The 14,850-nt window shown below is 34.8% G+C and overlaps 1 protein-coding gene across 1 annotated transcript; it reads left to right on the top strand.

Annotated features, from left to right (window-relative positions):
* Nucleotides 1-4,140: 4,140 nt before the first annotated feature.
* On the top strand, nucleotides 4,141-6,291 carry LOC147985894 (protein FAR1-RELATED SEQUENCE 5-like). The gene has a single exon (XM_087541781.1). The coding sequence runs from the start codon at nucleotides 4,846-4,848 to the stop codon at nucleotides 6,289-6,291; it is 1,446 nt and encodes a 481-aa protein (XP_087397907.1). The 5' UTR covers nucleotides 4,141-4,845.
* Nucleotides 6,292-14,850: the final 8,559 nt, after the last annotated feature.

Below are 14,850 nucleotides of genomic sequence, written 5' to 3'. Positions count from 1 at the left end.
TCTACCTACACACTGTTTGTGTCTATCACTCATTTCAGATGCAAGCTTCAGAAATGATTTGACATGCTCAAATTGATTGCACTGCATGGAAAAAAATAAAGGAAGAAAGGAAAATATTAGAGGATTTGTTCAAAAAAATATGTCCCTTTTTCGTCATGAATCCTAGAGGTAGGCTGCAGAAAAGATCACAAGAGGGGCCAGTAATCTGCTAGCTATTCAACAGCTTATCAAGTCGAAATAGTGTCTCTATAAGTAGTTTGATTAAACAATGCAGACTTGTTCTTGGTAAGGAACGGCAAAGAAGAGTAAAGTTGGCTGGACAAGCATGTCTTGGAGCCACTACATGTTTTGTACAAAAATGTCAAAAAATTCTGAAAGTGGAAACAGATTTTTCAAGCTTTTACCAGCCTCCAGATAAAGAAGAAAAACATCTGGTGACAAAAAAGAGAGTAAATATTCAGGTTGAAACAACAATGCAAAGAACTACTGTTATTTGCTGAAGTTTTATATCATTGCACAATGGGTGTGGACATGGAAGATAGTTACTCATTGATTTGGGAAATGAAATGGGTACATAAAAAGCAAAACATAAACAGTAATTGTACTGCTAGAGAACTGAGCAAAACATATCAGAGAATGTTATAGAGCATATCTTCATTACCATGGATCTTTTGCCTCCATGTACAATCTCTTCTGCTTCTCTTTTCTTAGAACATCCTTGTTCCATCTACAGTGAATAGAGTATCGTTAATTGTTCTAATGAAATTAAGTGGGGAGAAATTCAAAGTAGGAAAACATGGCAGTTGCTTCGGTGTGGAAGTGATACTATCTATCAGTATTGAAACACAAATTTCTAATATGCATTCATTGTAAGCACTGTGTTGAACTACTAACAAACTGCAGCTCATTGATCGCCTGACGACGACCGCACCAACAACCTTCAATTCTGCGACAGGAATAGTTAACAGTTTTCAGAGGCTATGAACACGAAACAGTTACCGCTGAGCTATCGTCTGATCAGTCCTGTCGTGATAACAACAATTCGACTGCAAATGGTAACCAGCATCTTCCTATGTCACCGTCACCGTTGTCATCTACCAACGGAAGGTCTCCCGGACTGGCAAATCAAACCAGGACAGTGCAGTGAACTGCTGGGTTGGTTGCAGCTGCACCGTTGTTTTTCATTCATGCTTCCATCAATGCGTTGAGGGCCATCCCAAAATCATTTTTTGGTTCCCCATCGGAAAAAGATGCTGAAATTATCTTCTAATTAGCACTATGTTGTAGGACTAGTATTACTGAAATTATCTTCTAATAAGCACTTGTTATAGTACTTCTAGGAATTAGTGAATGTAAGCAGGAAAAACATCTTAATTGGCATGAACAAAAAGTATTTCCACAAGGCTACTATTCCTGACATGTTCAAATCGAACTACATGGCTGCTAAAATATTCCATGAGAACAAACCCTAGCCCATCAGAACACGCGTTGTAGTCAGAGGCACCTAAAAAAGACAGCAATAACAACCTATCTAAGTTGCAATCCTTGGAAGAAGATCTTAATCACGATGATACTTCCGCAAGATTGAACAAAATATACACAAATGAAGAGGTTAGAGGCGAGTAGAACATAGGCAGGGCGGAAGGGAGAGGGGATGGAACCTTTTGCTTGGAGCCGATTCAGCCAACGGAGAAATACCGGTGAACAACACTTCAGATCTCAGGAGGGGCGACGACGAGCGGAGGGGAGGAGAGAACAGAGAAGTGAAATGGGGAAAGTGTTCTAAGTGGATGGTCCCACTTGTCTGTTGCTGAACAGAAAATAAAGGAGGAAAAAAACTCCGACCAGATAAGACCTGGGGGGTACGTGGCCTGATCTGTTCCACCAAACCACGAGATAGGCGGCGGCGGCAGTGTAGCGGCGGCGCCGCCAGGGCACCTAAAATCCCATTTCCACCGGCGGCCGTGCTCGAGCGCACAGGTAGTAGAATACCTCGCCCTCTCTTCTTGATCTTCTTCCTTTCCTTTCCTTAATTCTGTTGTACATTGAAGAAAGTTTGGTTGGGGGAAAAGGAGGAAGAAGTGGAAGAAAAATTACTTGAAGTTTCTAGGATAGTAAGAGGTAGAATTGGTCAGTTAGTTGTTGTTGATCTGACGAACAAGTACTTAGTTTAATGACTAGCTAGAATTGGCCAGTCATTGAACCTTGATGATTACCTAGTTTAATGCTCTGAAGAATTTCCTGTGGCCTGAGTTGCAATTGTTGTTATGATTCAATTTCAACTAGATTTTTAAAAATTCATTGAATCAGTCCTTAAACTAGTGAAAAGTTATTCCAAGCACTGTCTTGCAGATGTTGTAGCGGCAATGTAATGCTAGTTCTCCCAAAAATTGCTAACATGTTTTAGAGAAAATACTCTGAAGCTGCTCTGGCCGCTGCTATGTTTCCTGAACAAATGTCACAAAAGAAAATAGTGCCAGCAGAGTAGAGAAGTGAAACACAGGACTAATAAACGCACGTAGATGATGCCGCCACCGAGCTCCAGTATGTTACATGCATGATAAATCTGTAGGAATATAATGCCATTTTTTCAAACACATGAGGAAGACCAAAGAAATTGTCCAGTCATTGAAACTTGAGAATATCCGAGCTGTTTAGTTGAATCTAGTAATATGATTAATGATCCAACTATGTTTGCAAGGTTCTGCCTTAGTGGCATCTATCTATCTTCTACCTATTTATGTTGGACATATTCCAGCTAAGTTTCGTTTTACAAATACTTATCACCACATATACACAATATTTATAAAGTATTAATGTGTTACGTAGTTTAATCCTCTGTTTCATTTTACTTCGCATATTTGCAAGTTTGACAAAGTTCACTGAAAATACATAATAAGCAGTACGTGTTGTCTTGTTTGTTGCAGCCTATGGTATCATCCAGATGGAAGGTGAAAGCAGTTTTGTGCAATTTGCTAACCAGCAAGTAATCAGTAAGGAGAAAAAGATTACTAAGAAGGTTAGTCTCTACATTTCTTGTTTATAAAAATAGAAGTTGAGTGTGTTCATTGAAAAAGTTAGTGACTACAACACCAGGAAAAATTCAAAAGAGAGAATGTGTCATGTTTTCTTCTGGATGCAGAAACAAATTGAGAAAAGAACTGCATCCAATGGAAAAGAAGTGAAGAAGAGAAGGACCAACAATGAAAACAAACTGCTGGAACGTTCAGCGGGCAAATATGTTGCAGAACCTGCAAGTGTGGTGAGTGACTGTCCTTGATTCAATCATTGCTTTGCAGGGTTTCAGTTAAGATGACAAGATCTTTTAAATTACTATCACTTTTCTCTTAGGGGTGTCCTTTGATGGAAGAATTTGATTAGTTTGTTCAATATCAAAGTTTGAGGAAAGAAACTGAGGTTGGTTCTTTGAGATCTGTGATTTAAAATGCATTTCTTCGTTGCAAATGATATGCAGTACTAAACTTTAATACACTCAAAAATGGTGTCCAAGAACTGATTGAGAGTCAAGAAGCTGAAATGGGGTTCAATTTATTTGGTGGCATTGACAAAGAAGTAGAAGTAGCTGCACCAAACATGATCAGCGAACTTTTGCGAATGTCAAATAACAATGAACAGACTGTAACTACTTTCAAAGTGGGTAGTGTGATTATAATTGTAGCACATGTTTTTCTCAACCAAAAAGTGTGACAAGATCTTGAATACAGTTGTAGTGTTTGACAGAAAGTATATCTTCATTGTTTTTTGCAGTCAATGGGGAGAAATGATGATAACAACCACAATGCTTCTGAATCATCTTCAGCAGTAGTGCTAAGTTTGAGCAAGCAGGTCAGTGTGAGAAAAAAAATGAAAACCTGCAAGTGCTTTTGTTTGCAAATATACTAAATTAAGAAGTGATATGAGTATTAAAATGTAAATAAATCTTTACAGGACAGTGTTGGTGAGAACATGAACATTGAACCTTTGACGACAACAGAAGAAGTGGAAAATATTTGCCGCGAGGTACGATTTTTGCATGCTTGGGAAAAAGAATAAAAATAGACTTTTCATATTTTAACTTTGTTTTGTAAAGATTCTTATTCTGATGTTGAATACTTGTGTTCCTTCCCTTTGCAGGTACTTTCTTTGGCTCAGAATTCTGAATGTGATTACGAAGGAAATTCTGAGAGTGCAGATTCTGATGAAGAGACAATAGCTTGTGCGGGGAATGAAGAGTATGTGTTCCCTACACCAGATGAAGCAGACAATGGTAGTGTGCCAGAAATTGGTAAAGTCTTTACAACACTGGATGATGCTGCCCGGTTTGTAAATGTTTATGCTCAGCTGAATGGTTTCGCAACGATAAAAGGAAGGAATTATAAGAATAGGAAGTTGTATTTCCAGTGCAATAAAAGTAGGAAAAGACCAAGTATCAACACTGGTTTGAGGAAAAGGAAAAGAAACATTATTGAAGGGACAAATTGTCCAATGAATATAACAGTGAAGTTGGTGGATGACAAGTGGCATATCGCTTCAATGTGTCTTGAGCACAACCATGATCTAGTAAGGTCTCCATCACTTACAAAATTTTTCTTAAGCCACAGAAACATGAACGAGGCAGAAATCATGTTGTCAAAATTGCTTCAAGAACACAGAGTGAAACCGAGAAGAATCATGAGCATATTCAGAAAGTTTTGTGGTGGCAAGCTGGGAAACATTACCTTTGATGTGAAGAAACTGGATAATTTGAAAAAGGGAGAACGGATGCGTAAAAAGGAGAACACAGATATTGAATGGACATTGTAGTATATTGAGAAGCTACAAATTGATACTCCTGGTTTCTGCTACATGATGCAAAGAGATACAGACAACACGGTTCTCAGCTTGTTCTGGACAGATGCTCGTTCCCGATTGAACTACAGGTTGTTTGGTGAGATCATTTCATTTGACACCACTTATAGCATAAATAAGTATAACATGCCTTTTGCGTCTATAGTGGGAATTAATGGCCATGGAAGAACAATTGTGTTTGGTTGGGCGCTATTGCAAGATGAAACTTCAGATACTTTTGTGTGGCTGTTTGAAACTTTCATGGAGGTCATGCAGTGGAAAAAACCAGGAATAATATTGACTGACCAAGATGCAGGGATGAAAGCTGCTATTCCTCAAGTATTTCCAGATGCGTTACATAGGTTCTGTCTTTGGCATATATTTAAAAATGTGCGGGAAAACATGAGTGCTTACATGGCTACAAGGGAAAAGATGGAAAAACATATGATGAAGTGTTTATTGCAGTCCATTACTGTTGAGGAATTCGAAGAAAGATGGGAGAAATTTGTGCTGAAGTATAACTGTGCTGAACATGCTCACATCAAAAGGATGTGGGAGAACTGGACCTTCTTTGTTCCAGCTTATTTTCGAGGCGTGTTTTGCCCTTTCATAAGGTCGACCAGCTGGAGTGAAAGCTTCAACTCAAATTTCAAGGACTACATCAAGAGGAAAGATACTATAGAGGCTTTCATGAAACAGTATGTGCTGTTCCAAGAGAATGTTATTCACATAGAAAACCAGGACAGATTCTTGTCTAATGAGAAGACTCCCGTCTTTTGGAGTCATCAGCTTGTTGAACGGCATGCAGCAGCAATATATACCAGAGGAATCTACTTGAAGTTTTTGACAGAATTAGTGAATTCAACAGCTTTTAAAGTTATAGAAATTGAGAAGGATAAAGTGTATGATTTGGAAAAACACATCAGGTATGAAAAACCAGAATTCACAAGAGAAATGTTCAGAGTCCATGTGGACCTTAGTACTGGTTCATTCAAATGTTTTTGTGGGAAGTTTGAGCGTGATGGTATTGTTTGTTGCCATATCCTCAGACTTTTTACGCAGTTTGACATTACCCATATTCCAGATAAGCTGATTGTTGACAGATGGACTATTTCCTTCAGAGAAAAAGAATTGGATAAGTGCAAGAAAGAAATGGTGCTGCTTACAGGTGAAGATCAGTCACACAATGCAGTCAGATATTCTATTCTGATGAGTAAAGTTGGTGAAGCTTGCTTAGACATCAGCAAAGATTCTGAACTTAGCAAAGAACTTTTGGATGTTGTTGCTCAAATTCATACGAAGTACTTGCAAGGGAAGAAACAGCAAGAAGAATTGCAGTCTGAAAATTCGTTGAAAGATCCTCCTATACGGCCTTCCAAGTCTGTGAACAAAGGAGAAAGATTGAAGCCACAATCTGAAAAGAAATCTAGGAAGAAAGCAGCTCCAAAAAAGAAGACTAGTTGATGGTTTTCATTGTTCAGAACAAGGAAGAAGATAATTTCTGTTTGCAGCAAGGAAGAAGATAATTTCCTTCGTTGAAGAATTTTTTGCATTGTTAGCTGAAAAAATTTAGATGGATTTTAATTATTGTGTGGACAAAGAAATTTGATGATGTCCCTTGTTTTCTTGTTCATGGATAATGTTCTTTGCAAAATGATGATTGGATAATGTTCGTTGGATAAAAAAATGATAATTGTATAATGTTCCTAGGATAATGTTCTTTACAAAATGCTCCTTGGGGCCAAAACAAATTAGTTGAACAATATTGTCCGAAGCTTGAATAAATAATTGTTCCCCGAATAATGTTGCCTCAATTAAAAACTGTTTAACGCTTACTAAATAGTTCCTCAATATTGTTCCTTGATTTTTAAAAATTCATTGAATATTCCCTCAATGATGTTCTTAGTGAAAAGTTAAAAATTGTTATTCAAAAATAAATAATGTTCTCTGAAAAAAGGTTATTCTAGACTAAATTATTATTTGCATTTTGAAAAACATTTATTTGTAGAACATTATTAAAAGAACATTATTGGGGGAACAATCATTATTGCATAAAAAAGTAAATAATTTTCTTTGAAGTTTAAAAATGTTCTTTAAGTCCAAAGAAAAAAATCCTCGGCATCAACAATATTTAGGGAACATTATTCAGGGAACATTATAGTTCCCTAAGTAATGTTCTAAAAAAACACTAAATTGATCCATAATAAATAATTTTCTTTGAAGTTTAAAATTGTTCTTCAAGGCAAAAAAATTTCCTCGGCATCAACATTATTTAGGGAACATTATTCACAGAATTTGGGGGACATTATTGAAAGGACATTGATCAGGGAACATTATAGAGGAACAAAAAGAAAATTGAACAGATAATTGGGGAACATTATTCGAAGAACATTATTGGGGGAACAAACATATTATATAAAATAATGATAAGTGAATATTACCTCGAACAAAATTTCCTTGAATAATGTTTCATTCGGGTCAACAAAATTTCCTTGGAGGGATGTTTTTACTATAATGATAATCAGGTCAACAATGTTCAAACTCTTCAATATAAAAATGTTCCTTGTATAATATTTCCTGAATAATGTTCCAAGAAAATCAGTAATTTGTTCCTTATAAATTCTTTGAAGTTTAAAAATGTTCTTCAAGTAAAAAAAATTCGTCAGAATTAATAATTATTTGAGGAACATTAAAAGACAAACATTAATTTGGGAATATTATTGGGGGAACAAAAAAGTTTGAACATTATTAGAGAACAAGAGAACATTATTTGAAAAAAATAGAACATTATTTGGGGAACATTATTTGTGGAACAATATTAAAAGAACAATTTTTTAACATAATTATTAAAGATAAATTTATTTATCGTGGGAACATTATTAGAGAACATTGTTCGGAGAACATTATTGGAGGAACAAAAAAAATTTGAACATTATTATAGAACAACATTGGGAAAAAATTGAACATTATTTGGGGAACATTATTTGTGGAACAGTATTAAAAGAACAATTATTGAACACAATTATTAAAGACAAAATTATTTAGGGACTTCACATAACATTATTTGGTCAACATTATCTTGGGAACATTATTAGAGAACATTGTTAGGAGAACATTATTGGAGGAACAAAAAAGTTTGAACATTACTTCTAAGAAAATCAGTAAATTGTTCCCTATAAATAAAGTTCTCTAAAGTTTAAAAATGTTCTTCAAGTAAAAAAAATTCCTCAGAATCAACAATTATTTGAGGAACATTAAAAGACAAACATTATTTGAGGAACATTATTGGAGGAACAAAAAAGTTTGAACATTATTAGAGAACAAGAGAACATTGTTGGGAAAAAAATTATTTGGGGAACATTATTTGTGGAACATTATTAAAAGAACAATTAATGAACATAATTATTAAAAACAAAATTATTTATCATGGGAACATTATTAGAGAACGTTGTTCGGAGAACATTATTGGAGGAACAAAAAAGTTTGAACAATAGAACAAGATTGGGAAAAAAATTTGAACATTATTTGGGGAACATTATTTATGGAACAGTATTAAAAGAACAATTATTGAACACAATTATTAAAAACAAAATTATTTAGGGACTTCAGATAACATTATTTGGTCAACATTATCTTGGGAACATTATTAGAGAACATTGTTCGGAGAACATTATTGGAGGAACAAAAAAGTTTGAACATTACTTGCCGAACATAACAATAATCAGGGAACATTTTAGGGGGACAAAAAGTTTGAACATTATCTTGGGAACATTATTAGAGGACATTAAGAGAACATTATTGTGAAAAAAAACTTTCAACATTGTTTGGGGAAAATTATTTGTGGAACATTCTTAAAAGAACAATTATTGAACACAATTGAGCACCATTATTAAAAGATAAAATTATTTAGAGAACATTATTGGGGAACAAAAAAGTTTGTACATTATTTGAGAAACATTATTGAAGGAATAAAATTATTTAGAGAACATTATTCAAAGAACATTATTGGGGGAACCAAAAAGTTTGAACATTATTTGAAGAACATTATTGAAGGAACATTAATCAGGGAAAATAGGGTAACAAAAAGAAAATTCAACATTTATTTGGGGGAGATTATTGAAGGAACATTATTAGGCGAACAATCAATATTCTATAAAAAAATGATAACCGAATAATGTTCCTTCTAACAAAAGGGTGAACAAAATTTGCTTGGAGGAAATTTTTTACTACATTTATTTCGTTTGTTCGTTCCTAGGAATATTATTGTTTGATGCGGAATTTTTTGTTCACCCTTTTTTAGGAATTTTTTACTATATTTATTGTTTGATGCGGAGGAATGTTGCCTAAATAAATTTTCTTTAATAATTGAATAATGTTTGTTGAATACTGTTCGTTCGTTGAATAATGTTTGTTGAATAATGAATAATGTTTGTTGAATACTGTTCGTTCGTTGACCAATTTAATTTTGGAGAAGTGTTCACTACAATTTGAATAAAAAATGTTCACTGAATATTGTTCCCTAAAATAATGTTCTTAGTAAAAAAATTTAAAAAAGTTCTCCAACATTACTTAATGTTCTCTGAAGTAAAAAAAAATGTTCTTCAAGCCAAAAAATATTTCTAGGAACAAAATGATAATTGAATAATGTTCCTTGGAACAAAATTTCCTAGGAACGAGGTCGAGAAGCGGACCAAATTTTGTGAATCTTTGTTAACATTATTAAAACAGGAAAAAGAACATTATTCAAATTGTAGTGAACACTTCTTCAATGTTCTTTGGGAAGTCTGTCCTAAGGAAGACCAAAAATTGTATCAGCATTGTTTTGTTCATCACATTGTGTTTCCTTCTATAAACTTATGTTTGATCCAGATATCAAAAAACTTGAAAACAACTATGAGCACCAAACACATATATGAAAGAAGAGATGCTGGTGACACGATTCCGATAAATGTATTAAACTATTGGGAAATCATTTAGTCGAAACCCAGAGGAAAAATTTAAATTGTTGGGAATATTCTCCTCATAATAATTGTAGTTTTCTGGTCATACTGGGGAAGACTTATTCCCACAACAAGAGAAAAGAGCGGTTCTTAAAAAGTTTTTCAAATAAGAGACAGCTGACTTTACAACTACTTCTGTTTCATTCATGGCGCAATTGGAAAGAGATCAATTTTAGAAGCTGGAAGTGTTTTCTTTCTGCACGGAACTAACGACGCTTTTTCCTCTTCTTGCTTGAAACATCTTCTTGAAGTCGCTCGAAGTCTTCTTCATTGATGTCAGACTTTGCCAATTTGTAAGCAACGAGCTGCCGAAATTGAGGAATAATTTCCTGATACAAATGAAAAGGTGAACAACACATTAGGCATGACAAAAGAGAAGTGCTGGAAACTAAACATAGAGCAAGTATGGAGGAAGAACAATTTCATGGCAACATACATCATCAAATTCCTTCATGTTCTTCCCATCCCAGATATCCATGTACATGATAGCATACAGAGCACAATTGTGGCTGCACAAGAATTTTAAAATTCAGTAAAAGAAACTTGTTTAAAAAAATTCAAGTGAGTAAAAGAGTTTAACAGAAAAGAGTGGATTCTCTGTAATGATGCTTTTGTTTTACTCACAGGTTGTTTTGCTGGGGGTAGTCCTCAGGAGAAATGCACTCAAAATTTTCGATGTTTTTGTATGTGTACCCAGAAGATTTGAAGAGGGTAGCCATGTTGATGATCTATATTGAAAAGTAGTAGAGTTCAACAACCACAGAACTTCAATAAGAAAAGGGTACTTAATTTTTGTTGAATGCCTAAACATACAGAAGCTTACAGGGCAGTTAGCAGTAAAAATAGATTATGTTACAAAGCGAAAGAAGTTAAAAGTAAAGGAAGAAAACAAACCAGGTTTGATGTTAACTTGTTGACAAGATTTTGAGGAACAGAAGATCTTGAATCAAAGAAATTGATAGTTTCAAACAAATTGTTGATGCAGAACAAAGACCAGTGGAATGAGTCAACTCTGGGGAAGTATAGCTGGATGGCAAAAAAAGTAGAAAAAACAGATAAGATGAGATAGAATGCAAAAAAGAGAAATACTTGTGATGATAAAAGTTGTTTACCAGATCACGCTTATGCAAGTTCTTTCCAGAGGTAATTTTCTTGAATTCTCTTAGGCAAGACCGAGAATTGAAGATTTTGGGGTCTACAAGCACCTTTTGCTGCAAAGTTAAATTAAAAAATAGATCATAACACCAAGAAACATAACTTCCATGAGTGTATCGTGAACAAAAAGAAACATAGATGAGGAATAGAGAATTACCGTGAAATAGCTAGTAAAGCAATATTTTGAAGGGTCCTTGCTGTTTGGGTCTGGATTTTCATTCTCATAATTGAAAACTTGGACATAGGCATTGAATACTTCATTATCAACATTTCCTATTGCCTTTAATGAATTATAGAAATTATCATACTCCACAGGAAAGCCATTGATATCAATAACAGTTGGACTGCACGATAAAAAAGAATAGAAACGCTTATTGAACAAATTGTACAAAACAGAAGAATGCATGATATTGAAAAAATTAGTTTGCACATTGAAATGACTTACTTATTGCCATTCTTGAAGAATTTGTTTGCAAGGTATTTCTTATAAAACTCCTGAACATGAGGTTCAACAATCATCTTTGAAATCTTTTCCTGAGGAGATATTACTTTTGCTTTCCTTTTCTTTCTATTTCTCTTCTCTATTGTGCTTGGACCAGACATGTTTAGTGTAACATCAGATGACTGCTTCTCAGGTACTAGAGGATCTGTCCAATTAAGCAGTTGCATATAATAAGTATTGTGCTGACAACACAATGAAACATATAAAAAAAAGACAGGGCATTGCAAGAACAAAATCAGTGAAGCAAAAAGCAAAACAAGGGAACAGCAGGATGGGGAGATGATAAAAAAATGTTTTGAGTTACCTTTGGGAACAGACTTGACAACTTCTTCGACTAATAAATCATCTCCATACTTCATGGCAATTTCAATGCCAGTTGCAACATTGTCAATTGATTGTGAATTCAGATTTGTTGGTGTGGAGGCATCTTCAATTATAATGTTGCTCGAAGGAGACAATATGATCTCGAGACTAGGATTGTTCTGAACTAGAAAAGGAGAGATGGGACAGGAAGATGATTCATTGTTTGGTGTCTGACTGGCAGGTCTAACATCACCTGGCTTTTGCTCATTCAGTAACTGAACATTTTCTCTCATAGAAAATGAGTTTCCAGTAAGAGGAGTTTCCTGCAGATTTACCGTCACAGAGTTGACATTTTGAGAATCTATCTGATTTGCTTCAGTAACACTTGTAGGATGAACAGAATCCAGTGGTTCCAGGAATCCAGTTGATTTAGTATGAACTGCCTCAGAAACGTTACCTGAAAATGGCAAAAAATAGTGATGTCAGAATGTGTTTACAGAATGAATGTATTTACCATAATAGTGATGTCAGGAACAGGAAACTGAGTACTAATAAAACTGCCTCATGAACAACAAATTGAGTGCTATGACTAGTTTGAGTAAAAGAAAAAATGTTGACCAAATGTGTTATTAGAATGAATATCATTGTCCACACCTGTTTGTGCTTGCTCATTTTCCTGGAATTGCTGAGGTAATGACACTTGCTTTTGAACTTCATCGAAAATTTGAACTTGGTTATCCTTGGTAACAACTGGAGTAGGAATGACTCTGATATGGTCGTCAAATAAAGAACCTGTAATTGCCTCACTGTTAACTTGGAGTGTGCGATTGCCAGGATTTAATGGTTCTCTGAGAACATTTCTGTTGCTGGCTCCAGACAGAAGAACAGTTGGATTCGTGGTTGAAGTGCCAGCATCATTGACTTGGCTGCTAGAATTTTGCTGTAAAGACAAGACAGTTGCTTTGAGTTCTGCTAGCATACTCTGTACATGCTCTTCATGGAACTTCTTCCAAATGACATCATGTTTTGCAACTATTTTAGAGACTATCTTCATAACCTATTAGTTTGAGCAAACAGAACAGATATATGTGTATTAGTTTCTGGTATGAAAGTAAAGTGACAACACTAATATCTATTAAGAAAAGAAAAAAAGCAGGCCAACATACTTCTGGATTGTTGTTCGAAGTAGATGCAACATTTTCTCTGTCATTTTGGTTTGGAATGTCATTTTCATCATTATGAAAAGACTCTGGCGCTTTGGACCACTTCTCCTCAGCCAATACAATTGCACGAGCACTGTAAGGTGTCCTAGAGATGTCTTTCAACTGCACAAAAAATTGCAATTGAAAAGGATTATAAATGACAAGATTTGCTCCTTCTAGATTGCTTGTAGAAGAAAAAACTTTTTGCTAACTTGAAAAATGAACAACAACAAATTTATACAAGAAGCTTACTGGTAAGAAACCCAATGCAAAACTCTTCTTGGAAGCTCTGTTCAGATCCACTGTAGCTAGATAGTCAAAGTCTTCATTCTGAACATGTGCAATTCTAGGGACTCCATAATTGATGTTTCGTTGTTTAGAAGCTTTTGTGAAGTCTACAAAGTCCAGATACACAATCTAGGAAGGTTCTGAATCATAAGAGAAGATATAAGAGGTAATCAGTGACTATAAAAAAAGATTGCAGAACTAAAGTCTATGTAAAAAATTGAAAATGACAGAGAAAAGAAAACTTACAGCAGCCAACGGTAAACATCCACCAACATAGATTGAATCATTCAATGGAACTTCAGTTCTATTGAAGAGTTTAGTGCTGAAGTTATCAATTTCATTGTTCAGGTGATCAATGCACAACTGAGCCAAATCAAAGGTCTTCAGCTTGGTAATGTCATCCAGCCCATAAAGAAGTTTCCAGTTTGCATACTTCCGAGTGGTTGGACATAAAACAGATGTTATGAACAGAAACATGAAGCTCCGTATGAAGCCTTCCTCAGTCTCATCATTTTTCATCTTGGTGATTATGTTATCAAATGAAATGTTCTTCTCCCCAGCACTAAGATACTCAGACCTAAGTTCCAATACTCTAGCCACGATAACTTGATCTGTGCTGTCCATAGGAAAAGGCACGGAACCAGAACGAATACCAAAAACTTGAATTACCATTTCCCTTCTCAGATGAATTATCTTTTGACCCTTCCTGAAAACTCCTGTTCCATTACAATTTAAGTGGTTCGCAACCCATTGCAGTACTGGAATTGGAATCATTAAATGAGGGTGAATGTTCAGGAGATGATCAAGCTCATATTTCGTAACATATGACTTCCGGATGTCAGTTAAATCAGCAACTGCCTTACGCCACCTAATGGTAGAGAATCTGTGTTTGATACTACCCGGAGGGTATTTGTAAAGTTTAGGCATTTTGACAGTTGAGTGAGAGCTGTATAAAAATAATAAAAAGTAAGGTGCTGAAATTTCAGGTATAAAAAACATTTCATGTAAATGTAAGCTGCTGAAACAAAAATTAATTCTGCAAAACAGAAGAGAAGTACATAGTATCACTCATAGTTACATTATACACAAAAAAGCAGAAGATGCCAATTGATTGCCAAGAAAGCAGAAGTGACGAAGGACTAATTCCAATGCAAGAAGGATATGTAGCCCTAACACCCAATTTTTCTAAAATTTATTTTCTAAAATTTATTTTCTTCCTCTTCTGTTTCCTTGCTTTTCTAAATTTTCTAAACAATTCACATTATTTTATTTTTGAATTTTTCTAGAACACCTTTTCAAATTGGCGAACATTTTTTGATCCTCAATTTCAGAAAATGTTCATCCATGTTAAAAAGTTAAAAAAAATTGATGTTATAAAATTTAGATGTGATGTAGTACAAGAACAATCATTTGAGTGAACACACAATGTTCAAACAAATTTACACATTACAGAAACTAACAAGTGTCCTATCATCATCAAAATAAACACACACACAAAATTTCCAAGGGCAACCGCATGAAACAGACAACCTCCTACCATCATTATGCTGCATTCATAACCTGATTTCAAATT

The sequence above is a fragment of the Triticum urartu genome, chromosome 2A (assembly GCF_056163025.1).
Source record: "Triticum urartu cultivar PI428250 chromosome 2A, HENAU_Tu73, whole genome shotgun sequence".
Taxonomy (NCBI): domain Eukaryota; kingdom Viridiplantae; phylum Streptophyta; class Magnoliopsida; order Poales; family Poaceae; genus Triticum; species Triticum urartu.
Note: the sequence above shows the minus strand (reverse complement) of the source record. Positions and strands in the feature narration are given on the sequence as shown.